General features: G+C 44.1%; 1 protein-coding gene across 5 annotated transcripts in view; it reads right to left on the bottom strand.

Annotated features, from left to right (window-relative positions):
* Positions 1-23,751, bottom strand: part of ARL13B (ADP ribosylation factor like GTPase 13B) — an 87,622-nt gene extending 63,871 nt beyond the window's left edge. For 4 of the 5 annotated variants that reach the window (XM_045001937.1, XM_045001935.1, XM_045001938.1 and 1 more), the window contains exons 1-4: positions 23,577-23,751; positions 19,399-19,582; positions 17,255-17,325; positions 12,444-12,693 (exon numbers count right to left, since the gene is read on the bottom strand). In XM_045001937.1, coding sequence (XP_044857872.1) covers positions 12,444-12,693; positions 17,255-17,325; positions 19,399-19,457 — 380 coding nt within the window. In that variant the 5' untranslated portion in view covers positions 19,458-19,582; positions 23,577-23,751. Of the gene's footprint in view, positions 1-12,443; positions 12,694-17,254; positions 17,326-19,398; positions 19,583-23,201; positions 23,309-23,576 lie in introns of those variants that run through there. The other variant, XM_045001936.1, reaches the window with a different exon arrangement.
* Between the last annotated feature and the right edge of the window lie 3,069 nt (positions 23,752-26,820).

The raw sequence follows: 26,820 nt of genomic DNA, 5'->3' as shown, positions 1-26,820 counted from the left end.
TCCCCCCTCTTCCACCCACCCCACCTCCTTCTCCTCCTCCCCTGAGTACGCTGCTCCTCCGCCTACCTCCCAGAGCCTCCTGCTCAGACACCGCCAAACAGCTGCTTGCATGCTCCGGGTAGGGGAGGGAGAAGCGGGACCGTGGCATGCTCAGGGGAGGAGGCAGGGAAGAGGCGGGGCCAGGGATCTGGGGAAGGAGTTGGAATGGGGCAGGGAGGGGGCATGTTTTGTCATTTGAGTGAGGGGGTTTGGCATTCTGCTTTGGCTGCTGCCTGACGAAGCTCTGTGGGACGAGTGATTTTGGTGGGAAGCTCTCTTGAAGGCGCGGGTTGGATGGTTTTGTTTACTTGAATCAGATCAATGTGCGTCTATCCCCCACGATCTCACGACAGCACCTCCTGCCTCCTGTTACAAGACATGTGCTCACATGCGGCACATGCTCCCTGCCTACAAACTGCAGCTGGCTGCTGCCTGCCCCTTCAGCATTTTCATTCTTTTGTGTACATGAACTAGGAGGCTCTTCCACCACAGGAACGGTTACAACAGAACATCACCTTGTGGAAGCTTGTGTCCTCTTTGCCTGGAATCCCAGCCCAGGTGCTCAGAGCTGGGGAAGTCTCAAGGACTGCATCCTGCATATGTTGCCATACCTCTGGCCTCAGAGCCCTAGACTACCTTTAAATCAACAGACAGGAGTCATAAGAGACTTGACCTCAAGAGCCTAAACTGAGACCAGCAAACTCCTATCATGTAACATCAGTTTGGCTTTAAATCCTAGACTCAGGAGGTGAGAGCCAAGTGTCTTGCCCAGGCTCTCCATTTTCCCTTTCAGATCAAATCCCTCTTGGTGCCTCCAGAGTAGCTGGCGGGGCAGGCGAGCCATGATATGTTCAGCAGGACCCCACAGGTCTCACTTAGCTGTAGTAGTTCTTTTTTTTCCATTTTTGACTATACTTTTGTATCATTGTATGAAAAGGTTTCAGTGATGCAGCCCTGAGGCCAATGTACTTGTCCTCATGTGACCCTTGTGGTAATTTGAGTTTGAGACCCCTGGTATTCTGTGTATACCCATAGTCACTTTGGCTTTGGAAGAGTTAAGTGGAAACAAGCCAGCAGAGAGAGAGAGAGGCGGCTACAATGGCTAATACACTACCAACATGCACTGTTCCCTGCGCCCTTTAAAAAAAAAAATCTGAATGGGAGGAAAACTATGACAAAAGTTCAAGAAATCCTGCCTAAAATATTATTCTAATGAAGTGCACATTTTAACAAACAGCACCTGTTTACATAAGATCCCATGTGGTATATATTGCATTCTTATCTGTGAAAAAAATGTGTTACCAATCTAGCTCTTCCTGCTAACATGTTAGGGATGTTTAATAAAACACAGTTTACTTCAAAGGAAAAAAAATGCTTCTATTTTTGAACATGGAATAAAGCCCAGGTTTTCAACAATAGTTATGAAAATAATTTTCCATCTAGGAGGAAGTAAATAGTGAAAGAATTTGTTTCTGCTGTCCGTATTAGAGCACAATAAGACAGACAAATATATAATATATTACCAAGGTTTTGAGAGGAAAGAAAAAAACAGGTGTAGGGCTCAAAATGTGTAAAGATCCCTGGTCATATTTTGTCTAGCAAAGGCTGCTATTAACTGATAAAAGTAGAATGTATATGGACATTGTGAGACTTTGATGTGGATCGTTTATGTTGGTTAGCCAAGGCGCTTGAGGTACTGTATATGTGCACAAACTAATAAAAACACAAGATTTCATTAGTACAGTTTACTAGAACATAAAATGGGCTTTCTATGGCCGCAGAGTTATACAGAAAAGCTAACAGACAAAGGAAAATACATTTTGGTTAGAAAAGTGCGTTAGTCAGTCATGACTGTGTTATGCAACTATTTGATACATTAGCAGCTACAGTCCCTCATTAACAAAATGATAGCAGAAAAGAAAAATAACTTTCTGCATTGAAAATACAACATTTCCCCTTGCCCTACCCAGCAATCTATTATAAGCCTCAAGGGCTATCACTGACATTTTTATGAAATTTACTCTCTCATTGTCATGCTTTCAAGCACTTAGAGAGAGAAGATCATTTTTAATAATGCCAGCAGGCTGGATATTTGTCTACATAATATGAGATCTAGACCCTCCCTCCCAATTAGAGCATAGGGGAATTTAAGCACAAAAGAAGAAAATCCATTAGCATTAGAGATCTGTTTAAACCACTAAGACATCGATGAGAGAACTGACCCATATGAATCACTGGAACACAAGTCTTACTTTCTATTACTCTAACTTATTTTCCACTGCTGTTCACTGCATATAAAATATTGATTAGCCATTTAAGTGTTCTAACACTCTTACAAGACCTACATTAGCAAAACAAGCTTAGCAAATTAAGCAGTAGTATTGTATGGCAAAGAAAATGTACTAGGCCAATGTCTTAAGATACTACTTCTCGCTATGGATAAATTAAAAAGCAGAAGCCACCAGGACCTAAAGTAGGGGTAGGTAACCTATGGCACGCATGCCAAAGGCAGCACGCAAGCTGATTTTCAGTGGCACTCACACTGCCCGGGTCCTGGCCACTGGTCCGGAGGGCTCTGCATTTTAATTTAATTTTAAATTAAGCTTCTTAAACATTTTTAAAGTAACCTTGTTTACTTTACATACAACAATAGTTTAGTTATATATTTATAGACTTATAGAAAGAGACCTTCTAAAACCATTAAAATGTATTACTGGCACGGGAAACCTTAAATTAGAATGAATAAATGAAGACTCGGCACATCACTTCTGAAAGGTTGCCGACCCCTGACCTAAAGAGAGATGACTAAAAAGGACATTAAACTCCAAGACATAATTATTACTGATAACCACATTCTGATGGGTTCCCCCTGGGGTACCACTTGGAACAGGGGTAACAATGAGCCAGCCTGTCCCACCAGCCTGTGCTCCCTTTAACTGTATTGCTGTAACAAGCTGCAGACCCGCTCCCAGTCTCACATTTTCACCAGCATACATACACATAGGGACACACCCAGCTGTTGTAACATGCAGGCTTTCTGACTAGCCCATGCATGGGAAGACTTCAGCAAAGGAACTACCCAGATACTCAAGTGCACACCCCCCTCTGGAGTGAAAACTCAAAATTACACCATCTTGTGCTGCAGAGAACTGTACAGCGCAAGCTCATGAAATTCGCTCCTTCCCTCAACGTGGAGAGAGAGAGAGAGAGATGCAACAGCTTTTTGCCCCCCTAGTTATGAATTCCACACACTGGGTTATGACAAAACTAAACAAGTTTATTAACTACAAAAGGTAAATTTTAATTGATAATAAGAGATAGCAAACAGATCAAAGCAGATTACCTAGCAAATGACACAAACATGCAAGCTAAGCTCAATATACTAAAGAAACTGGTTATAAATAGCAAATTCTCAGCCTAACTTTTGTTTTAGGCAGATTGAAGAGGTTCTTGAAGGCAAGCTGTTCTTGCTTGCAGCTTAAAACTAGGTATTTCTTTCACAGGCCAGACACCTTTCCAGCTTGGGCTCAGCTCTTCTCCTCTTCCCAGTCTTTTTCTTAGATGTTTCCAGCAGTCATCTTGGGCGAGGAGACAGTGAAGAATGTCCCACATTGAGGTCACTCCCCTGCCTCAAACAGCTTTTGCTTATGGCGGGAAGCCTTTTTTTCCAAACTTAGTTCCCACGCCAGTCAGTGGAAAAACACTGGTATTCCAAGATGGATTCCAGTAGCAGGTGATTTAATCACATGACCCTACAGACATAACTCAAAGACTAATTGTAAGGTCCTCAGGAAGTCTTTCCAGGAAGGTAGGAGATTAGCATCTTCAAAGACCTATTGTTCTGTCTAATGGCTCTTCCTCACAGTGAGCCATCTAGACTGACTGCATTCTGTCTGGTGGGCATTCCCCAGGTGTAAACCACTGGTAATTGATACACAGTCAAGATTCTTAACTTCAGATACAGAAATGATACATGCAAACAAATAGGATAATCATATTCAGTAAATCATAACCTTTTCAATGATACCTCACATGACCCATCTTGCCTAAAATACATCTTAGTTATGCCATAATCACTTCATAACAATATCTCAATGAAGAATATGGGGCATAATGTCTCTCACACCTCATAAAACTACGGTGACATGGTTTCTTAAAGTACAGCTCAAGTAAAAAAGTTTTAGATCGAAAAATAAAAAAAGGAACAGTTTAATCCAGAAGATCTGTTTCCTATGTATATTCAGTTATATTTGTTAACTTTAATAGAGGGAAAAAAAGATACAAATTTTTTACTGCTTTTTACTTATTAGCCCTGGTCAAATTTACAGGAACCAGATTCTACTTATTCTTGTGCATCAACACAATTACTGAACTACCACATTTCCAAAAGTGTTCACCAACTGTGCACCTCTGAATTTTTGGACACTCAACTTGACACACCTAGGTTTTGATTTTCAGCAAAACTGAGCACCCACAGCTATACTGATAAAATGGACTACACACTTTAATAGGCATTTATTTTACCTGACATGGACAGGAATTGTATTTGGACATGCTCTTATGTATCTTCAGACACGTCAGTTAATGCAAAGGGAAATGGCACATCTAGAAATTCTATCTAGCTGTATTAAATAGATATCAGTGGTGTGCTCTCGTCTTGAATACCCTGTACTTCATACAGAACTGGTTATCCTGTCTCAAAGAAAAGATATTGCAGCAATCAACGAGGGGCTCAGAGAATAGTGCCAAGAATGATTACAGGCATGGGAAAATCCTCATATGCAGAGAGTTTAAAAAATTGAGATTGCTTATCTTAGGAAATGAATAAAAGGGGACATGATATAAGCATATAAAATAATAAGTGGTAGAGAGAAGAATGGTCGGGGATTTCTGCTCTCCCTGTCTCAGGGGACAATGAAACCAAGGGGACAATGAAATTAAAAGGTGGCAAAATTCAAAACTGATAAAGTTAGAATGAGAAACTCATTTCCACCTGCATTTACTGAACCCAAGAATTTCACAATATTCAAAAAGGGACTGGACATGTATATGCATAACAAGAATATTCCGAATTATCACAATAAATGATACAAATTCTGGAAGGGATATAAACCCTCATGCTTCAGAGCATATCCTAGCTCCAGTTCTTAGAGAGTATTTTGAGACCTTGTGTGTGGGGCTAATAATCACACTTCTGCTTTCTTACTGCACCTCTCTCTGCAGTATCAGGAACTAACTGCTGTTAGAGATAGGATACCAGACTACGGACTGCTACCGCATGGCAATTTTATGGACATGAAATTGACTCCTCCTTGGAAGGACACATTTTAATTTTAGTCTTAACCTATCATCCAGTTGCACTTACCAATATCAACATGTGTTTGGGCACAGGGCTGCTCTGGGGCAGTCACAAAGATGGAATTCTTTATTAAACAAAACAAAAAAAGTATTCCTGCATTGCTCGTAATCAGCACCTCCTATCAGAGAGTCTGAATGTGCTTAACAAACATTAATTTACTCTCGCATCACCCTTGTGAGTGAGGTACAGTAACTCTCCACTTAACATCCTCTCGCTTAACGTTGTTTCGATCTTACGTCCCTGCTCCATTACAGAACATGTTCATTTAAAGTTGTGCAATGCCCCACTATAATGTCATTTGGCTGCCTGCTTTGTCCAAATTGGCAGCCCCCCATCAGCTCCTCTATGCCCCCCCCCAGCACCTCCTGGCCGCCGATGGACCCCACGGATCAGCACCTGCCCCCTGCTCCCCCTGCCTCCTGCCCACAGCAATCAGCTGGTTTGCGGTGTTCAGGAGGCAAGAGAGAGGAGCGAGGACTCGGCGCGCAGGCTCCCCTCCCCCCCCCGCCTCCTGAATGCCACAAACCAGCTGAATGCCACGGGCAGGAAGCAGGGGAAGGAGGGAGGATGCAGCTTGTGGAGTAAATGGGGAGGAGGTGGAGGGGAGAGAAGAGGCAGGTTACGGGTGGGGGGATTGGGAGGAAGGGGTGGAGTGGGTGGGCCGAGGGTTGAGCCCCCCACTCCTGGTGCTTGCACAGTAGGGGAAGCTGTCGCTGCACAACGTGCTTCTTCTAGTCTATGGCACCTTCAGCCTCCTTGCCTGCCTCATTGTCTGTAGTGCCAGTGGGTTGTGCCTGTGTGGGGTAAGGCGGGGGCACCTCCCATTGCTTCATACTCAGCAATGATGACTGTAGTTTTAAATTGTTTATTTAAAATTGTTTAAAACTTATACCTGTACTAAATTGCTTGTTTAAAATGTATATAATGCCTTTTGTTTGGCAAAAAAAATTCCCTGGAACCTAACCCCCTCCCCCCATTTACATTAATTCTTATGGGGAAATTGGATTCGCTTAATATCGTTTTGCTTAATGTTGCATTTTTCAGGAACATAACTACAACGTTAAGCAAGGAGTTACTGTACTATCATCATTTCACAGATGAGCAAACTGGAGGAAGAAACATTTAAGAGCCTGATTTTCGAACAACCATATGATTATGCATATATAAGATAGGCATCTTCATGCACTCATGACCAGTTATGCGCATAACTCACCATGTAACTACAAATACTTTGTGTGTACAATTGAGGTATTTGAATACATATAATTGCACCTGTTCTATTAAAAAAAAAAAAGTCAGGCACTACACTGATTTGTTAAAGGTGACACGAGGTTTGCGGCAAAGCTGAGACCAGGACCCAGGTTGAGTTTCGTTTCTGTGCCTTTACCGCCATCATTCCTTCCCAATGCAATTTTTATTAGCTACTGATAGAATTGGAGCTGTTCTGTAATAATTTATGAATACTCTATGTTGACGTGGTTACTGGGATATTTACTGTATGACTATATTGGTTTAGTTTAACAGGGGGCTGTAAGCAAAAACATGCAGGAAACAAAAGAAAGGCTCAAAATAAGCCGCCTTTCAGCAAACACTTAGAGGTTATTAAGGACTGTTAGCTTTAAAGGGTCTACCTCCTCCTCAGCCAGTCTGCAAATCCAATTTTGTCTAGAAGGGCCAAAGCCAACCTAGGCAGAAGGGCAAACAAGTACAGCAGGTCAAAAAGTCTCTCTGAAGAGATGGGGGTAGTTGTTCAGGGGAACCGAGTGGAGAGAGAGGCAGAAGTGAGGCCTAAATAGGTTACGAGCAGGGATGGCAAGCCTTAGGTAAGGTTGACATGCATGTAGACATTTAAAATCCTCTCTAAATGCTTTATTCCTATTCCTACAGTACTTTGTTTTAAGAAGGGTGTATGATCACTATATTCACTACAGTCAGACTCCTGAAAGGAAGAACTACAGGTGCCAGACCTCAGTCAGACAGTCTAGATAAGATTGGTTGATTAAACAGGTTGCTGTATCCCAGGGCCCAATCTAAGAGGGGGAGAATTGTGGAATTCCACTCCAGGAGAGGCTGAGGCACAAAGCCTAAGACATGAGATGGAACACAGAATGCAGAGGTGCAGCTAGCCTTGCAACCAGGATAGCCAAAATAAGTTATTGCCTGGTTTAAAAAGGGATACAGCTTCCTTGGAAGAAGGATGGTTTTCTATGGCCTTGCATACAATAACTGACAAGCAGATTGCTTATTAAACAGATTATGGACATGCAGTAAGGCTTTTGCTTGCTGTACAGAAAATCAAAGAGGGTCCTAGGTACATTCTAATACTTCAACTATACTTCAGTGTATGGACAACACAAGCATTTGCTTTTGTATGAGTGAATAATCTTATATACTGCATGATAATTTAGGATAGATAGATTAGATTAAAACAGTGCCAGCCATGTTAAATTGATGACATTTTAGCTCAATCTATAATAGGTATTTCATGCTTAAAAAGAAACATGAATATCTATTTGTTCTATTCAGTGATCAGATCTCAACCACTCTCATCACTCTCCAGCGCACACATGCTGAAAATGAAGTGGAATTGAGCTGTGACTCCAGAGACTGGTTCCTTCCATTTAGTTATGTCATTATTCACCTGATACTTTGTTTTTTGTGTATGCGCATGTGTTGCTTTTTCTCTTAATTTCAATAGAGTAGGGACAAAATGATTAAAATATTTTCTTAACAGTTAAATATACTGTACTTTAGCCATATTTATCAAGTTCTACTTTCCAGAACTTCATCTTCAAAAGTCAATGCATCATTTACTAAATCTTAGTTTTCTACCACACATACATAAACGCTATTTGCATCAAATAAACAGATGTAATAAGATTTTAAACAATTTTCTCCAACATAGACACCAGTTTATGACTAATTATTGTAAAGGCTGCGGTTTTGTCAGAGGTCGCAGAAGTCACGGAATCCGTGACTTAAGCCCTGGCAGCTGGAAGCTGCAGGGTCCCGCTGCCTCCCACAGCAGCAGGGAGATGTAAGGACCCTCCTACACATACCTGAGGCAGCAGGCCCCCAATCTCTCAGGTTGCTGCAGGGGGCAGGGGGACCCCAGGCAGCTCCCCAGCTGAAAAATAGGGACCTCTGCAGCTCCCCACTGTGGCGGTGGCAGAGGGATTCCCACAATGCTCCCCGCCTCTGGGGAGGGGGGAGAGGTAAGGGGGACCCTGTAGCTCCCCTCCGCTGCTGGTGGCATGGGGACCCTGGAGCTCTGAGCCCCCACAGGCAGTGGGGGCCCCAGATCTCCCAACCACCCCGCAGCTGCCCAATCCCTTCCCAGTTTGTCATGGATATTTTTAGTAAAGGTCAAGGACAGGTCATGGGCTTCCATGAATTTTTCTTTATTGCCCATGACCTGTCTCTGACTTTTACTAAAAATATCCATAACAAAATCTTAGCCTTAATTATTGTTAATACTCTTTGCTCTGTAAGTGACATTTTCCAAGCTAATGATTTTGCTTTGAAAACAAGAAAGGAAAACTATTCAGGAGTAAACATGAACAGTAAGAAATAAAACTACACTTCTTCAAAAATTGAAAGCAATGGAATATTAAAATAGACCGATCTCCACAATATAAACACTCCATATGCTGCTATGTTGTCATCTCCTGTACTCTGGTCTTAAGAAGTGGTTTGTTTAAGTTTTGTGAAGGACAGACCTGCCACATGACACTCATGTCTAAGTGAGAGAGAGTGCAAGATCTTTTCCCCATAGAATAATCTTTTATAGGTGCACTGGGCTGTGATCAAGACCCCATGGGTCCTGGTCTCTTCTCCTCTACCAAGCACTATATTTCTATGCTGTTCACAGTCCTGCTTACTGTCCAAGGCCTCGTATCCAGGGTTCGAGTACTCCTTGGCACTTCTGTGTCAAGCACCACTAAATCCTGTAGCAACAACCTCTAAATTATACAAATTAAATAATTTGTATAACATGTCTCCTGAAGCTGCAGAAAGCTTGGCAATTATGCCAGTGGCACCAGAACAAAGAAAGGGAACCATACAACATATTGCACCAATCCTGGACAAAGATCCACTGACTCGTGTGGGGCCATAGGGCTGTGCATGGGTGAATCCCTTTTCAGGGCTAGGATTTATGGACAACATGAATTTTGACATCAGGCCACAAATCATGTACTGTCAATCAGCTAAAAAGCAACAAGTTCAACAAACTTGAAGATTGAGTTAGCCCACCGCACTCCGATTATGGTGCTGATCCTGCAATTAGATCCATGCAGGGAAGACCGTATGCCTTTGTCAAGTCCACTGAAGTCACAGGGGCTCTGTATGGGCACAAAGGCCCACCCTTCCCAACTACAGGACCAGGACCTAGAGATTTTATAATGGAAAGCTGAACAATTTTTATTCATTTAGAGAGACTGTGACAGTTGACGGCTGTCACAATTTCATTTTTAAAAACACTGTTGGGTTAAAATATTTGTAGAAGTAGATTTGTCCTCTTCCCAGTAACACCAACACCATCATAGAAAACAAGACGACAAGTAAAAAACCTAATTTACTTTTCAACATTTATGCTGTTTGCTTTCTGCACTTCGCTTAACTTGATCAAGACAGACTAGTCAGTTTCACTTTTGGAGTCTCATACACTAGCAGATTCCCAGCACTTGAGCTTTAAAGCAAAGAGCTTCCCCTTCAAATTATGTGCATGGTAACCTTGTAGATAACACTGGTTATGTAAGGATAAATTGATGCACTGTATATATATATATGGTATTATAAAATTCAATCTTGTGCCCCCCACACATGGGTTTTGTCCTAGTTTACCATTTATGCCATCCATCTTTCTTTTGGCAAAGCTGTTGTACAGTCCTACTTTTGCACAATTGTTCTAAAAAGGGAATTAGTAAAGTTTGTTATTTCTGGTGTTCTTCAAATATTTGTTTTTAACAGAGAGCTTTAGGAGAAGTAGAATACTAGAAGTCAATCATATTCAAACAAAATTTAATATTTTTCTAGTTGCTAGACCTTCTGAAACCTTCCACTTTTTTTTTAAATTAAGCATATGCACCAAAAGCAAAAACAAATCCCAACTGTTATTAAAGTCAGCTTTCTCTAATTAGATTTTTCTGCTCATGTACCAGTAGCACCACCTTGTGTTAGATACGCACAACTTATGAATGTTAAATTTACTGGTAAATAGAGCTGGGCAAATAACCGTGGTGGGTTTTTGTTTTTTTTATTCAATGGCAGTTGTAAAAAAAAAATTGAAGAGATTCAGTTTGGGCTGAATGCACTGTTTTGCATTGGGTATTTTTAAGAAAAGCAAGTAAAATGAAAGGCTAGATTCACAAATGAAGAGGAGGTGGTACCCCTCATAACCAACAGTCCAGTGGTTAGAGCACTCACCTCTGGAACAGGGACTGGAACCCAGGTATGCTCCCTAACCCCTGAATATAGGCATACTCTCTTCTCCCCACCTCTGGCTCAATGGCTAGTCAAGTATTTTATACTAAGAGCAACAGCTTCAACAGAATGAGAGAGTCCCACTCCACAATACTCTATAGCCTGGTAATTAGGATACTCACTGGGATGCAACAGATCCGAATTCAAATCCCTCTAGAGAATAAGCTGAACTTACAACGGCCTAAATATGAGAGGACCAAATGTCACAAATGTAATTAGAGTATTCATGACATTCAGTTCAAGACGAAAGAGAACAAAGTTCTGAATAAGCCCAAAAAAAGAATTGCCCCCCTAACACCGTGATACTTAGACTGATGTGTAAAAATACGTCAGTAATACCACAATACAGTACAGCAACTGTAATACTGTGTAGGTAGTCATGGGGTAAGAGGGAAGGTCCTCTCATGCATCAGTAACTAGTTAAAAGGCAGGAAAAACTGTTAGTTTTCACAGTGGAGAGATGCAAATGGCAGGGTCCCTCAGGGCTCTGTAACATGACCAGTGCTGTTCAACATATTCATAAATGAACTGGAAAAAGGGGTAAACAGTCAGGTAGCAAAATCTGGAGACAGCACAAAATTAATCAAGATAGTTACGTCCAAAGCAGACTGTGAAAAGTTACAAAGAGATCTCACAAAACTGAGTGACTGGGCAACAAAATGACAGATGAAATTCAATCTTGATAAATGCAAAGAAATGCATATGAGAATACATTCCCAGCTATACATACAAAGTGATGGAGTCTAAATTAACTGGTACCACTCAAGAAAGATCTTGGAGTAATTTTGAATAGTGCTCTGGAAACATCTGCTCAATGTGCAGTGGTTGTCAAAAAAACCCAATAGAATATTAGGAACCACTAAAACAAAATTGATTAGGGGTGGAGAACAGCTTCCATATAAGGAGAGATTAAAAAGACTGTGACTGTTCATCTTAGAAATGAGACAGCTAAGGGGGTTATGATAGAAGTCTATAAAATCATGAATGGTATGGAGAAAGTGAATAAGGAAGTGTTATTTACTCCTTCGCATAACACAAGAACCAGGGTTTTCCAATGAAATGAATAGGCAGCAGGGTTAAAACAAACATAAGGAAGTACCACTTCACACAATGCACAATCATCCATGGAACTCCTTGCCCAGGATGTTGTGAAGGCCAAAAGTAAAACTGGGGTAAAAAAAGAATTAGATAAGTTCATGGAAGATAGGTCCATCAACGAGTCTGAGTTAAGATAGCATGGAGTTGCATCCCTGACTCAGAGTGTCCCTAAACCTCTGATTATCAGAAGCTAAGACTAGATGACAGGGGATGGATCACTCAATAAATTGCCCTGTTCTGTTCATTCCCTCTGAAGCATCTAGCTCCGGCACCTGTGGGAAGACAGGATTCTGAGCTAGAAGGACCACTCATCTGACCAAATACAGCCATTATTATGTTCTTTTGTAATGATACTAAAAGAGGTGAAAAAGGCTGAGGGGGGAGAATTATCGTACTAATCTGAATACATACAACATTTAATAAATTACAGATTAGTAGTTAATCATTTATTCATGTTACTTACACTAATATAGGCTTCCCAGATATCCTAGGATGTCTTAGAACTTCAGTCATGGTCTCTTTCGTCTCTTCCATTCTCTCTGTGTCACTGGAATCCACAACAAATATTATCCCATATGCCTCAGCATAGTAATTCTTCCAGATGCCTCGTATTCGTTTTCCACCTCCTAAGTCAAAGATAGTGACTTCAAACCTTCCCTGTTTAAGGTCAATTTTAGAAAATCCAACTGTTGGAGCTACATCTTCAGGAGACTCTGTCAAATCATAAAGAAAACATTTGGTGAAAGATTCGTTTAGCTATAACAATTTCATTTATTTTATGATTTGTATGTCAAAATTCAGAGTCTAAGCCCATACAACTAAAATAGCCAACTTGCCTCTAATTACAGGTTTTAGATGGAAAACAATTTTGCAACCTTAATTCCAGATTAACACATGCTTCTGTATGAGAATAACCTTGTCTTGATATTAAAAAAAAAAAAAAAACTCTTTAGACCCAGGAACGGGCTCTTGGGAATTCCTCCCTGTGGAGTACCCTCAAGCCCTTTCACCACCACCCCTCCAGGGAAGAGCTGAGAAAGAAAACGAAGGAAATCAGCTGTTGCCACCAGCTAATTAAACAACATATGCACAAACCTCTTAGGACCCAAAAATCCTAATCCTGTGCTTTAAAAAGGTAAATTTTATTAAAAACAAAAGGAAAGAAAATACATCTGGAACTTAGGCTATTGATAGATTTTAAAAGAGCAAATATAATAATTAAGCATCAAGAATTGTTTTCTTGAGTTCCAGCTTAATGATTACAAGCAAAACAAAAGCATTTGGGGGTTAGCACAGAGAAGTCCACAAGCCATAAAGAAATAAAAAAGATAAACCTAATCGCCGTCTTCCTAGACATTTCTTGATCTACTTACATATCTGGGGTTTTAAATGAGTAGTGTCTAGGTATGATTTAATGATTTTCCATACCTGGCGCAAGCTTTTACAGCATAGTCCAGCCCTGTCCCTGCTCTCAGGGAGAGCTACCACAGACACACAAAAGGGGAGTCTTGTTTCAATTTTAAAAAGTTCTAGCCTTCCCATTGGCTCTTTTGGCTTCCTTTTACCTATGCATAAAGTCAGACTTTTTAACCCTTTACAGGTAAAGCAAGTAGAGAACAGCTACCAAGTGGGATTTTATAGCTAACTGGCTAGCTGGGTGCACATAAAAGGGAGCTACCCTTCTTCTCACTTTCCAGCTCCTCCCTTGGAGGGAGGTAATTAGATTTCTGTGCACTGCTACAGGGGGCCAGGCAACAGAGGGTCGTGGAGCAACAGCTGGAGTCCAGCTTGCAACCAGAGAGCAGGAAGTCAGAAGCAACAGCCTGAAGAACTCTGCAGCAGCTGAGGCTTGTGAAACTAGAATGATGAACCACTGAAATGGGTACAAGCACCCTCCCTCGCTGCCACACCAAGGAATGGCAATTCTGAGCCAGACCACTTAGGTATCATCATAGGAGCCAAAACCCAGACTGCACAGCCAGGATAAATGGAAAGTATAGTGAAAAAATGTTATCTTCAAAAATAGCAGACAAATTTTATGCTGAGTATTTTCAACTATGAGCCATAATTGTGTGTGTTTGTGGGGGAGACACAGTGAGAACTAAGAGTATTTTTCATGGTCGCAGAACAAGTTAATGTTGATGCAGAATTTTAGAGGCTGCCGCCACAGAATTTAGTCCCATTGTACTGTGAAGTTCAGAGGGCCCAGATTATGATGGACAGTCTTTTCTGTGAAACCCTCCTGGCTGCAGACACCTCATAGCAAGTCTTTGCCCACTGTGCTGGTTGGTCCAGCTGGTTGTGAGTTCTGAGAGTCAAAATACATCTAGGTGCATATATTTGGAATACATGTGCATTACAATGCACTCAATTAAAACTATGTTCACCATCCGATAGTATTAATGACCCCCAAGCATAACTAAACAATTAGCTACTATCAACCCTGAAAACTAATTGAATTCACTCTCCACCATGAGGTCAGTTGAGAAAAACAAATGTGACATTTCTAGGTCAAGCTGTTTTCACAACAAAGCATTAAGAAACTTTCAACAGAGTCAGAATCTCTTAATATGGAACCCCATATTGGAAATATCAAGTCCATTTTGGTTCCATCTTTCTAGAAAGAGTTTATCCTGGAAGAGGAGCTATCTGTCAAATTTTGAGGCAAATTAGTTCATTTTGCTGATGGAGGTGTTAGTATCAGTGCTGAAACAATGATGTTAGTATCAGTGCTGAAACAATGGCAGATTAAATATCAACTAAGGATTCACTGTCTTTAAAAAAAAGATCCAGAAGGACAGAGTGGGGGAAAAAGTCTTCAATGGATTTATCAGGTGTAAATGAGGTTATGATTTACTGACCCTCAACTAGCATTTTGGGGCAGAGTGTGTGTCTTCATACCTGTCAGTATATTGTGTAGCACACCCTAGATGCTAAATTAAATGCACACAGCTGGAAAAACCTTTCACCATCTCAAACACAAAGTTACACCAAACATTTGTTTCCAAAAGCACCAATTTCATCCGATTCCAATTATGGCCTGCATGCATGTGCATTAGTCAGTGGAGAGGGGCAAGAGAAAATTCTCTCCAAAGCCAAATGAGCTGTTGCTGTAGAAAATGTCTAGAAAGTTGCTTTCCTGGTTATAAATGAGGATATAAAAATATATCATTAGAACCATCCTTTAAGTTATATACACACCATTTCCTTCTTCAGATTCCTTTCCTAATTATACTGACAGTCAATATCATAAAATAGGTTATACTTATAACGTTGACTTTACATAAAGTTTACTGATGTATGCACATTGCGGTATATTTCATCAGAAAGCAATTTCTGTACAAAGAAATCAGATCTATTGATTTCTCTAACCTATGCTAATAAGTGAAATGCCTCATTAACCAGAAGAAACACTTTATATCTTTGCAATTATTCGAACAAAATTATGAGCCAGAATATAAATCCTAAAAGAACGGTGGAGATTTTCTCTCTCTCTGTCACAAAGCTGGCAATTTATAGTCAGCTCCTTCTCTAACAGAAAAGTTCTTACCCTATGAGGAAAAATATATACTGCATGTGCCAGCAAATGAACGACTGAAAAACTACTCACATTCTAAAAGACATGCATGGCCACCAGACATGAGCATGCACCTTCACCCAGAGCAGATGTACACATGAATCATGATTGTGCACACACTTAGCCACACAAATCCCAGATGCAGGTGCACCTGGGCACATGCACTTAGGTTCTCACCTCCTTGAAAAGTTAGGCTTGGAATTTTAAAAAAGTCCAAGGTAATTATGTGCTAAACTTCCACTGAATTTAAATGGGAATTGCGGGCCTAATTCCCTTCAGATCCCTTGACTCACTGGACTAAGGTTTGAATTTTTACGATGGAGTCATTTGCAGGACTGGGGCCTATATTCTCAAAGCAAGAAGCCCAAATAAAAGTCATTTTTAAAAGGGACACCATAAACTCAGGTTGGTAGAATGAGGGGGGAATTCATTTCTGTCTCAAAGTGTTATACATCATATAATTACAAGTGACATCACAGTTCAGGGCAACTGCACCCATATTCCCCTCTATGGCCCAGCAGGAGCACCAACAGGCCAGGCTCCTCAGCTATCACCTCTCTTGAGTGGATTCACATGTTTCTCTCCCTCTTGATGGGGGTACTTTGAGGCTGTACAGTTCCCTGACTATGCTGTGATATCCACACCAAAAGACAGACTGCCTACAGAGGCCTGTTTTTCCATTTCTTCAAAGATAATTACACAATAAAATTGCCAGAGTTCTAAGTTACCACACAGCCCTTTATAAGCAAGCATATTTATTCTTAAGGTGAAAGCATTACAGAGAAAAACATAAAAAACAACAAAAAACCCTACAAGCATGCTAATGATCTTACCAAGGATCACTCCCTCACTCCAAAAAGGGTTCTGTTTGGTTATTAGTCCTTCCAACCCCACACAAGGGTTTTTTCTTGTGGTCACAAGTTCATCACAGCTTCAGCTCACAACCAGCTGATGTCTTATGGGGCATCAATGGGCCAAAGACAGACTTCCTACTTTTCCCTAAGGACTGGGAGCCCCACCTGGATGTGAGGCCCTTTCTGTTTGCTGGATCAGAAAGAAGACCCTGAGTCAGTTTTAACTCAGGCTATTTACCCAAAATTCCTTTGACTGTTGGTCCCTGGAGAATTCAGTATGAACAAGCACAGGTAAGCCTCTTTGCAGTGGCGGAAGCTATCTGGAGGCGTTATGCCCTGAGTGAATGTGCCTAAGCACCTCCCCACCTCCACCATTTTTAGTTCCTGGAGGGTGGTGGTCCCTCCTCCCGCATGTAAATACATACAATCCCTCAATAGGACATTGACATTTTCATTTTTAATACAATCAACTCCTAAAATACTTACACTTAATTCCAATAGTTTGTCCAAGACACTGTCATAGCCGCCACAACACCTAAGAATACTATAACTGAAATAAGATCTTTTCCCCACAATGTATCTCTCTCTGCTTTTGAGAGCAATTTTGTGTCATCTGTTTCACTCTTTCCTTTGTGCAGTCAGTTTTGCTCTTGCTTGGAATACCCATTTAAACAGAGGAACATAAAACCCCTTTCTAAATCCTTTTAAAGAGATGTAAGAATTGAGGTCATATCATTTAGGATTTTTTTAAGTTGGTGATTTTAAAAAGAGGTTTTGAGTTGACCAGCATATTTAGTCTTAAAATACTTGGTTCAGAACTTCATATAAAGATTTACTGCTTACCTCCTTGGATTCCTTTCACTGTAGCAGTTTTACCAGCATTATCAAGTCCCACCATCACTAGTGTCACCTTCCTTCAGAAGGAAAAAAAAAAAAAAGATATTGCAAGGCTTTTTTCCCCTACTTGAACATTGTGTTGGACTTTTGCAAGTATTTGAATGCATAAATAACAAAGTTACCACAAACCTGTAAAACCAATACATTTCAAAATATCCAGTACCAGAGAGACTTATGTTTGTTTATTTGGTATTTAACATACAGCCAGCTAATCAAAGAATGCAGCAGACTAAGTAATAAAGAGATAAGCTTAATACTGGGTGATAATATAATTTGAAGAGAGATATATAAGACTTAATGATTTTGCCTTTCATTTCTATTTGTCTTTTGGAAATTTAATCCCAGGTACCATCAATTTGAATTCCATATTTTTTGGCATGGTTATATTCTCTTTAACAACTACCGTAACTTCCATTTCCCCCTTTTCCTACAAACTAAAACTAAAGCCCTATCCACACTGAGGATTTGATCATACTGCAACCATCAGTGTAGCTGCACCACTGAAATTCTCCACTACAGACAAGGAAAGTTATCCCAGTTGCAAGCAGAGTAATTTATGTTCTACCAGTGCAAACAGCAGCATTGCTTGTGTACACTACGTGTTCATACTGGTATAGCTATATCAATGTCTAACCAAGGCAAATCCCCATGGCCATAATGAAGGCATTTGTTCCTATCAATGAGCAATACATCAAATATGTCACTTGTGCTGTAGCCCTGTTAAATTCACATACACCTCCTCTCTCCGTGGTTAGGATTATTTAAAATACAGCAATGAGGAAATATACTTTCATTACTTTCTCAATAATTCAAGTGAGCTTGAATGGATTTGTGAAAACAAAAGACAAAAAACAGAACCTTTTGCAACCAACACCTTCGCTAATCTCATTTTAAAAATAGGTAAAACTGATATTTTGGCATAGTTGGGTGACAAGTTCTCAAATTCCACTAATTAAGGGGACATTAAATAAAACATGGTTATTTCCAATCTCCTTCAGAATATGATAGCATTTTGTGACAAACTAAGTTTGTGAAGCTCCACAACAATTTCTTCAGGGCTTCCAGAAGGGCAAGAGGTGTAGAGCAGGATCACAATGAATTCTAGTGGTGGCAATAAGCAGCAACCAAACAAATCAAGTGAAATAAGCAGAAAAGTCTGCAAGCATTTGTCAGATAAGTGACAGACTCATGTGACCACTAAACAGACTCATGTGACCCATTTGACAAGCTTGGATTCTACAGAATCCATATTTTTTAAATTAAGTTTGTAGCTCTCAAGGCTGCCAAGAAATTCTTCCAAAGTACACCAAATATAAACAAATATGGTGTTCTCCTGTGTCTGGAAACTGACAATCCAAAACAATGGCTCTGAGAGGTGTCAGCAATCCCATTCAGGGAAAGGGGAGACTAAAAACAGGAAGGAAGATGAGGAAGGAAAAGAAACAGAAGGGAGAAACAACAGTGATCCCAAATGTGAGAATACTCTACCAGAATGCTGAATGTAACAATGAGACAGTTAAATAATGATGATTAAAACTAACGTTTCATAAAGGCCATATTCTACCCTTGATCTTTGTTCAAAACTCTCAATGATATAACATCTGCTGTGGATAAAGAGTAGTATATCTACCCTTTACTGTATATCCCTTCCCACGGAGAATAATTAAAAACAAAATCCAGAATGAGTTTGACAGCCTACATTACACATTTTGTCATTGCTCTTCTCTGTCCCAATTCCCAACATAAGTCCACACAAAAGAGAAAAGTATTTTGAACTTCATGAATTTTCACTCAGAAACAAAAACTGATCATTGGTTTGTGTTTTGTTTTTTAAAACTCAAAAAACTTCTGATTTTCTCTAAAAGAAAAAACAATTATGCACCTTAGGTTTTGGTCTTTTATCTAAAATAAAATAAAATAAAATAAAAAATCAGGTTTTACCAAAGGGTAGCTAAGAAGAAAAGACAGACAGACAAAATGGTAGTATGGCGTAACCCTGGACATATAGTACAATACATAGAGCTCTTTGAGATTCTTTGGGATGAAAGCCACTGTAGAAACACAGAATACTCTCAATTGCTTAATCCTACCTGACAGGCTCCCGCCACCGTTTTAACCAGTTACAGCAATTGGCCATCAGACTAAACATCCCCCTTCGCCAGCCATCCAGGGCCAAGGAAGCTACTGAAATTGTGTGTGGACAGGTCCGAGAACTCCAGTGAGAGACAAGAAGGTGGAGGAGCAGAAAGCACCAGCTCAGGTGCAGTCTTGTCACTAGTAGCAATGAAGAAAACAAAACAAAGAACACAGTCAGTCCCCAAGCGTAACCAAAGCAAATTTTCTTTCCCTTATCGGGAAGAGCCACCCTGCTTAGAACCACTCCTATCCTAAGGCTCTGTTTACACTGGGTATTAGCCCCTATTTCAGGCATCTGTGCAGTGCTAAATTAGTGTAGACAAGGAAATCTGCAACTTGCACCAATAGGATTTACCCAGTTTTCAAGCAGAGACAAACCCCATGGTACAAAGCTTTCTTGGATGACCCATCACACAGCTATGTTGATGGCTGAAATCAGTGATAATTCCAAGTGTAGTCACGATCTAAAATCCTAATGGAAGGAGCATCAGCATATAGGCCTTGGGAAAAGGAGATGGAGCTATTTTTAAATGTAAACTTTCAAATTGGTCTTGCTTCTGATTGCTTATCTACCCAGATTTGGAGACTTAAGAGTAGTCTCAGATGCTTCCTCTTCCCCATCTGCTTTGCCGTGCCCATTTTTGTGGGATTTACAATCCCATTTCCCTGTTCGGTTTTTGGAGTGACGGGGGAATATTTCTCTCCCCACTGTTGCTGTGTAAAACACCCACACAAACAGAGGCAACTGATTATACACTGATTATACATAAAACTTATGCCCAAATAAATTTGTTAGTCTCTAAGATGCCACAAGGCCTCCTCATTGTTTTTGCTGATACAGACTAATAGGGCGACCACTGTGAAACCTGATTATACACAATAGGCAGTCAAATGCAAAGTAAACAAAAATTTAAGAATGGTCTGATTTCAAGGTAGAATGATCTTAGGTGTTATAAACAACAGTAGGAGACAAGTGTGATTTTTAAATTACGTGCCCTTTCAAGTTTGTTTATGCTGCTGGGACAGAAAAGTCTACCACATCTAATAATTAACCAGAGTAGCTTTCCTATTATCTAGTGGCTGATATGGAAGAGTATGGGAACCACCCTTCTTAACACCACTATTTCTCTCTCCACTAGACTAAGCAGCAGCATGCTGGTAAGAAGCTCGTATCTCCGTGGCCAGTTTCTAGGAAGCACAAGTATCCTGGGATTACTACCAGGAAACTATTCTCAGAATCTGCTCAAAGATGCTGCCTCTAATGCCAGCCTCTGACTAATGAAGCTTCAAATTTATCAGCTGCTTATCTGACTGCTCAGAGACAGATTTGTCTCCCCAAACATTCCACAGCTTTCCAGGGGTGGAAGGAGTGCCTCTACAACCACACTCCTTCAATAGCCTCTTGGTTGCTGGTGGAAGGAAGTCTTCAGTAAAATAGTCCTCTGCCTCCCTCCCTCATCAATAACTACATCACTTATTTTTGCTACTGCTCATGGCTTTCCCAGAGAGTAGCATGAAACCAGTAGTTCAGGGGTTCTCAAATGGGGGATTGTGACTCCTCAGGGGTCGCAAGGTTATTACCTGAGGGGTCGCGAGCTGTCAGCCTCCATCCCAAACCCCATTTCACATCCATCATTTATAATAGTGTTAAATATTTTTTTTAAACTAATTTAAAAGGGGGTGGGAGGTCACACTTGAGGCTTGCTGTGTGAAAAGGGTCACCAATACAAACATTTGAAAACTACTGCAGTAGTTCTTGATGGCTTCTCTCCTGCCTACTGAAGTTTGAATGTCAACTACAAAACAGAGCAGAACCTTGTTAGTTTCACTCTCCTGTTGCTGGTCAGCAAAGCTACAAGCAATCACAAAGGACTGGAACCCAAATAAGCGGCTCTCTTTTTCACCTTCAGGACAAGCATATGAAATATAAATGTAGGCAAATCATTATCAGGGAAAAATATTATATCTATGAACAAAGTCAGTGGAACAAATTTAAAACACGTTTATGTATCTTCACAGTGTAGGGCAAAACTGTTTTTAGGTAAACCACCATCATGTCTTACATTACCAGATAATGTATGCCTTTGCTATGGTGAGGCTTAGGGTGGGGAATTTTCTTCCCAAGACAAAAGTCTGATGTCTCACTTATAAATTATTTAAAAAAAAAAAAAAACACACCCCAAGGCTTTAAAACTACCACTCCCCAAGAAGTGTTTTAATTTAATCACATTTGGCTCCATATTTATTACATGCCTTGCTTGACTTTTCTTAAATTTGGATTTTAGAGGAGGGGTTTTAGTTGTATTTTATTTTGAACAAAACCTCGAGGTGGCTTCAACAGTAAAAGCTTTCTCGGCAAAAATTTTAATACTATTCCTACCCGTGAAAACTAACTTAACAGATGTACAAAATAAGAAGGAACACTTCTGTGCTATGAGACAGTATGATAGTCGAACCACTAAAAGTTGTTCTTCTGTAATGCAAAGTTACTGCACAAACAGTAGTCCAAACGGATTCATGCATCTGCAGCAACATCTAGCCACTGCTCTGCAGATAGGTCTAGTCCAGGGGTCTCAAACACGCGGCCCGCAAGGTCCTCATGGCCTCCCCGCCCTGCCCCAGCGCTTACCTAGAGTGGCTCCGGCCTGACACCCGGGGGCAGGGCAGGCTCCTTGCCTGCCCTGCCCCCGCGCCACTCCAGGAAGCGGAAAGAACCTGGGGAAGGAGAGGCACAGGGGTGTGTGTTGATGTTGCTTCAGGCACCGTCCCCAGCAGCTCCCATTGGCTGCGGATCCCCATTCCCAACCAATGGGAGCTGCTGGGGGCAGTGCCTGAAGCAACAGCAACACACACACCCCTGCTCCTCTCCTCCCCCATGTTCCAGCCGCTTCCTGGAGCGGCGCAGGGGCCGGGCGGGCAGGGAGCCTGCCCTGCCCCCAGTACGCGCCAGGCCAGAGCCTGCCCCCCCCCCGAACCTCTCCTGCAGTCCGACTCCCTGCCCTTAGCCCCTTGCCACACCCCTCCTGCACCCTAACCTACTGCCCTGAGCCCCCTGCCACACCCCAACCACCGCCATACCCTGCACCCTGACTCCGCTGCCGCACCGCTCCTGCACCCCAATCCCCTTCCCTGAGCTGCCTGACGCAACCTGCACCCAACCCGCTACTGCACCCCTCCCCTCTCCTGCACCCCACACCCCAACCCACTGCCATGAGCCCCTGCCACACCCCTCTTGCCCCCCCCCGGGGGCAGGGAGGGGGCGGAGGTGGGGTGGGGATTTCAGGGAAGGGGTTGGAATGGGGTAGGGCCTCATGGAAGGGGTGGAGTGGGAGCAGGGCCAAAGACAGTACGGGGGAGGTGTCAGTAATGTGGCCCTTGGGCCAATGTACTCGTCCTCGTGTGGCCCTCGTGGTCATTTGAGTTTGAGACCCCTGGTCTCGTCTATTGGTCTCTTCCACCCTAGGAAGAGATTTTCTTCCCGGTGGTACCAAAGATCCACTCTCCTCTGTCTAGAGATGTACTACGTTGTTTGCACGGTTGTCCTGGCCAGGTCAGTGCCAGACTATTAGAGAGACAAGATAGGGAAGATATTTTCTTTCATTGGCCCTACTTCTGTTGATGAGAGAGAGACACAAGCTTTGGAGCCCCACTGAGCTCTCTCCCCCCGACCTGAACGAAGAGCCCTGTGTAGCGCCCAAGCTTCTCTCTCACTCTCGCCAACAGAAGCGGGTCCAATAAAAGCCATTACCTCACCCACCGTGTCTCACTGCAGACTTAACAGTCTGCCCCAGGCTTTGCCCACAGACGCCTCTCCCAGGGCTGAAGCAACCCGCCTCCGGCCAGCCAGGCTGCACCGCCCCGCACCGCCCAGGGGGATGATGCGCTGGAACTGCCTCCCACCGCCCCCCGCCCCCCCCGGCTAACGCTCCCGCCAGCCGGCACCAGAGCCCCCGGCCCCAAGCCCCGCATGAAGCTGGGGCGCGGCTCCCGGCGGGGGAGCAGGGCCCGCGGGCGCCGCGAACGAGCCCAGCAACCCCGGCGCTGACGCAGGAGCGAGCGGAGCCGGGGCAGGCCGGGCTGGGGGGGGGGGGGGTCAGAGGCTCCAGCCGGGCGCTCGCGGCCACCCCGTTACCTGGCGCTCAGCAGCGGGGCCAGGCGACGAAGCCGCGTAGGCGCCTGTGGCCCCGCCCGCCGGCTGCTCCCCGCGCGCGCCGCGCCCTGCCCCCGCCATGAGGGCCCCGGAAGTGGGGGGGGGAGGAGGCCGCGTTCGGGTCGGTAGCTGCGCTCAGAACCGGCTCCGGCGGGCCCAACGCTGCCACTGTGGTAGCACGTGACCGGCTCACGTGACTGCCCCCCCTCCTCTGCGCTCGCCCATTGGCTGGGGTCGCAGCCACACGGAGAACGCTAGAAGCGAGGAAGAAGGGGCACGTAACTAGGATGGTAACCCATGGTTACCGGGAAGGGGGCGGGGCCACCATGTTAGTCAAACGAGGGGGCGGAGCTGTGGGAGAGCCAATCGGGAGCGGGGGATTTTTGTTGATTAACGAGGAAGGGCAACCAATTGCTTCACAGGGGCGGGGCTAGAATTCTTGTGGGGGAGACTCCAGCTTCCAGCCCATTCACCCCTTAATAGTCTCCCAACATGGGGCTGCGCCTCCTGCCCCGCCCCTGCTCAGCAGGGCTCGCCCCATCCCTGCAGGACCACGGTGTCCCCGGGGTGTCTGGCTGGGGAGCTCTGCCCGGTGTCCCCGGGGAGGTGTCTGGCTGGGGAGCTCTGCCCGGTGTCCCCGGGGAGGTGTCTGGCTGGGGAGCTCTGCCTGGTGTCCCCGGGGAGGTGTCTGGCTGGGGAGCTCTGCCCGGTGTCCCCGGGGAGGTGTCTGGCTGGGGAGCTGTGCCTGGTGTCCCCGGGGAGGTGTCTGGCTGGGGAGCTGTGCCTGGTGTCCCCGGGGAGGTGTCTGGCTGGGGAGCTCTGCCTGGTGTCCCCGGGGAGGTGTCTGGCTGGGGAGCTGTGCCCGGTGTCCACGTGGAGTTGTCTGGCTGGGGAGCTGTGCCCGGTGTCCCCGGGGAGGTGTCTGGCTGGGGAGCTCTGCCCGGTGTCCCCGGGGAGGTGTCTGGCTGGGGAGCTCTGCCTGGTGTCCCCGGGGTATCTGGCTGGGGAGCTCTGCCTGGTGTCCCCGGGGAGGTGTTTGGCTGGGGAGCTCTGCCTGGTGTCCCCGGGGTGTCTGGCTGGGGAGCTCTGCCCGGTGTCCCCGGGGAGTCTGGCTGGGGAGCTCTGCCCGGTGTCCCCGGGGAGGTGTCTGGCTGGGGAGCTGTGCCCGGTGTCCCCGGGGAGGTGTCTGGCTGGGGAGCTGTGCCCGGTGTCCCCGGGGAGGTGTCTGGCTGGGGAGCTCTGCCCGGTGTCCCCGGGGAGGTGTCTGGCTGGGGAGCTCTGCCTGGTGTCCCCGGGGAGGTGTCTGGCTGGGGAGCTGTGCCCGGTGTCCCCGGGGAGGTGTCTGGCTGGGGAGCTCTGCCCGGTGTCCCCGGGGAGGTGTCTGGCTGGGGAGCTCTGCCTGGTGTCCCCGGGGAGGTGTTTGGCTGGGGAGCTCTGCCTGGTGTCCCCGGGGTGTCTGGCTGGGGAGCTCTGCCCGGTGTCCCCGTGGTGTCTGGCTGGGGAGCTCTGCCCGGTGTCCCCGGGGAGGTGTCTGGCTGGGGAGCTCTGCCTGGTGTCCCCGGGGAGGTGTCTGGCTGGGGAGCTGTGCCCGGTGTCCCCGGGGAGGTGTCTGGCTGGGGAGCTCTGCCCGGTGTCCCCGGGGAGGTGTCTGGCTGGGGAGCTCTGCCTGGTGTCCCCGGGGAGGTGTTTGGCTGGGGAGCTCTGCCTGGTGTCCCCTGGGAGGGTCTGGCTGGGGAGCTGTGCCTACTTGTGCCTACTGTACAATCTGGACTGTTGAACATCTGTGTCCCTGCAACTCTCCAACCTGGGGTGTCTTTTGCACTGTTTTGCTGTGAGAGTAACCACTCCTGGTCTGCTCACACACAGCCTTCAGCATGTAAGTTACTTGGCTCCCAGTTATAGTCTAGAAGTGCTATGGCCAGCCACCCTTGAATTACACTGCATAACAACCCCAGCAAATTCCCAGTCCTAGACTTTCCCCCAGAAATGTGCATCTTGTACTGCCCAGCTCTCTCCTGGACAACGCAAGTTTATATAAAGTCTGTCATTTCATTAATAGAAAATGATGTGCACAGCCCATGTTATCCCAAATGGAGTTTCCCAAACGCTTCAATCCAAACACACCGCTTTAGATAAAACAATAAAACAAGTTTATTAACTACAGAATGATAGATTTTAAGGGATTACAAGTAATGGGGCATAACTGTTATTTTCTTGTAACTGTTGGTTACAAGAAAATAAAACAATTAATGCTTAAGTTAAGCTAAATAGGCAGCAGGTTTAAAACAAATAAAAGGAAGTTCTTCTTCACGCAGCACACAGTCAACTTGTGGAACTCCTTATCTGAGGAGGTTGTGAAGGCTAGGACTATAACAATGTTTAAAACGGGACTGGATAAATTCATGGTGGCTAAGTCCATAAATGGCTATTAGCTAGGATGGGTAAGAATGGTGTCCCTAGCCTCTGTTCATCAGAGGATGGAGATGGATGGCAGGAGAGAGATCACTTGACCATTGCCTGTTAGGTTCACTCCCTCTGGGGCACCTGGCATTGGCCACTGTCGGTAGACAGATGCTGGGCTGGATGGACCTTTGGTCTGGCCGGGTACGGCCTTTCTTATGTTCTTATGTTCTAAATGAATTCAAACTCTTACCCATTATTCCAACAGTTTTACTGGCTGAATTTCTTTCAATGTCCCAGTTCAATGCTGCTTCCTTTGTTCTTCAGGTGTTGTGGATCCCATGGGCAGAGAGAAAGGGCTTCATTTGGGGCATCTGCCCTCCCTTCTTATAGTTCTTTCTTTTCTTCAAGAAGCATCTCTAGGGGAGGTTTACGAGACAGAAAGTGTGTGTGGACAGAAACCTCAAACTGTTTCTTTGTCCAGATGTAGATTTTTCACCCACACCCTCTGCCCTGCCAAAAAATGGCTACTTAACCAGGTGATGGTCCATTTGATTTTGTTGACACCTGGCTGAGGGGTGAGCTTGACTTCTGTCTCTGGGCAACTTCTTTGTGGCCGCTCCCCAGACTTGGAACAAGTTCAGGAACATGTCTTAGTTATATCATGCACAGGAATCTTATAACTTTACATACAAGGTTGCCGCATATATTTTACCAGGACACTGATAATCAGCAAATTATGTATTTTTAAATGATACACCACAAGGCATACTTTGTATAAAATTTATCATAATCCTGTGAAGGGGTGAACACAAGGGTACAGGCT

This window comes from Mauremys mutica, chromosome 1 (assembly GCF_020497125.1).
Source record: "Mauremys mutica isolate MM-2020 ecotype Southern chromosome 1, ASM2049712v1, whole genome shotgun sequence".
Lineage (NCBI taxonomy): Eukaryota > Metazoa > Chordata > Testudines > Geoemydidae > Mauremys > Mauremys mutica.
The sequence above is the reverse complement of the archived record's forward strand: the minus strand, read 5'-3'. Positions and strand labels throughout refer to the sequence as shown.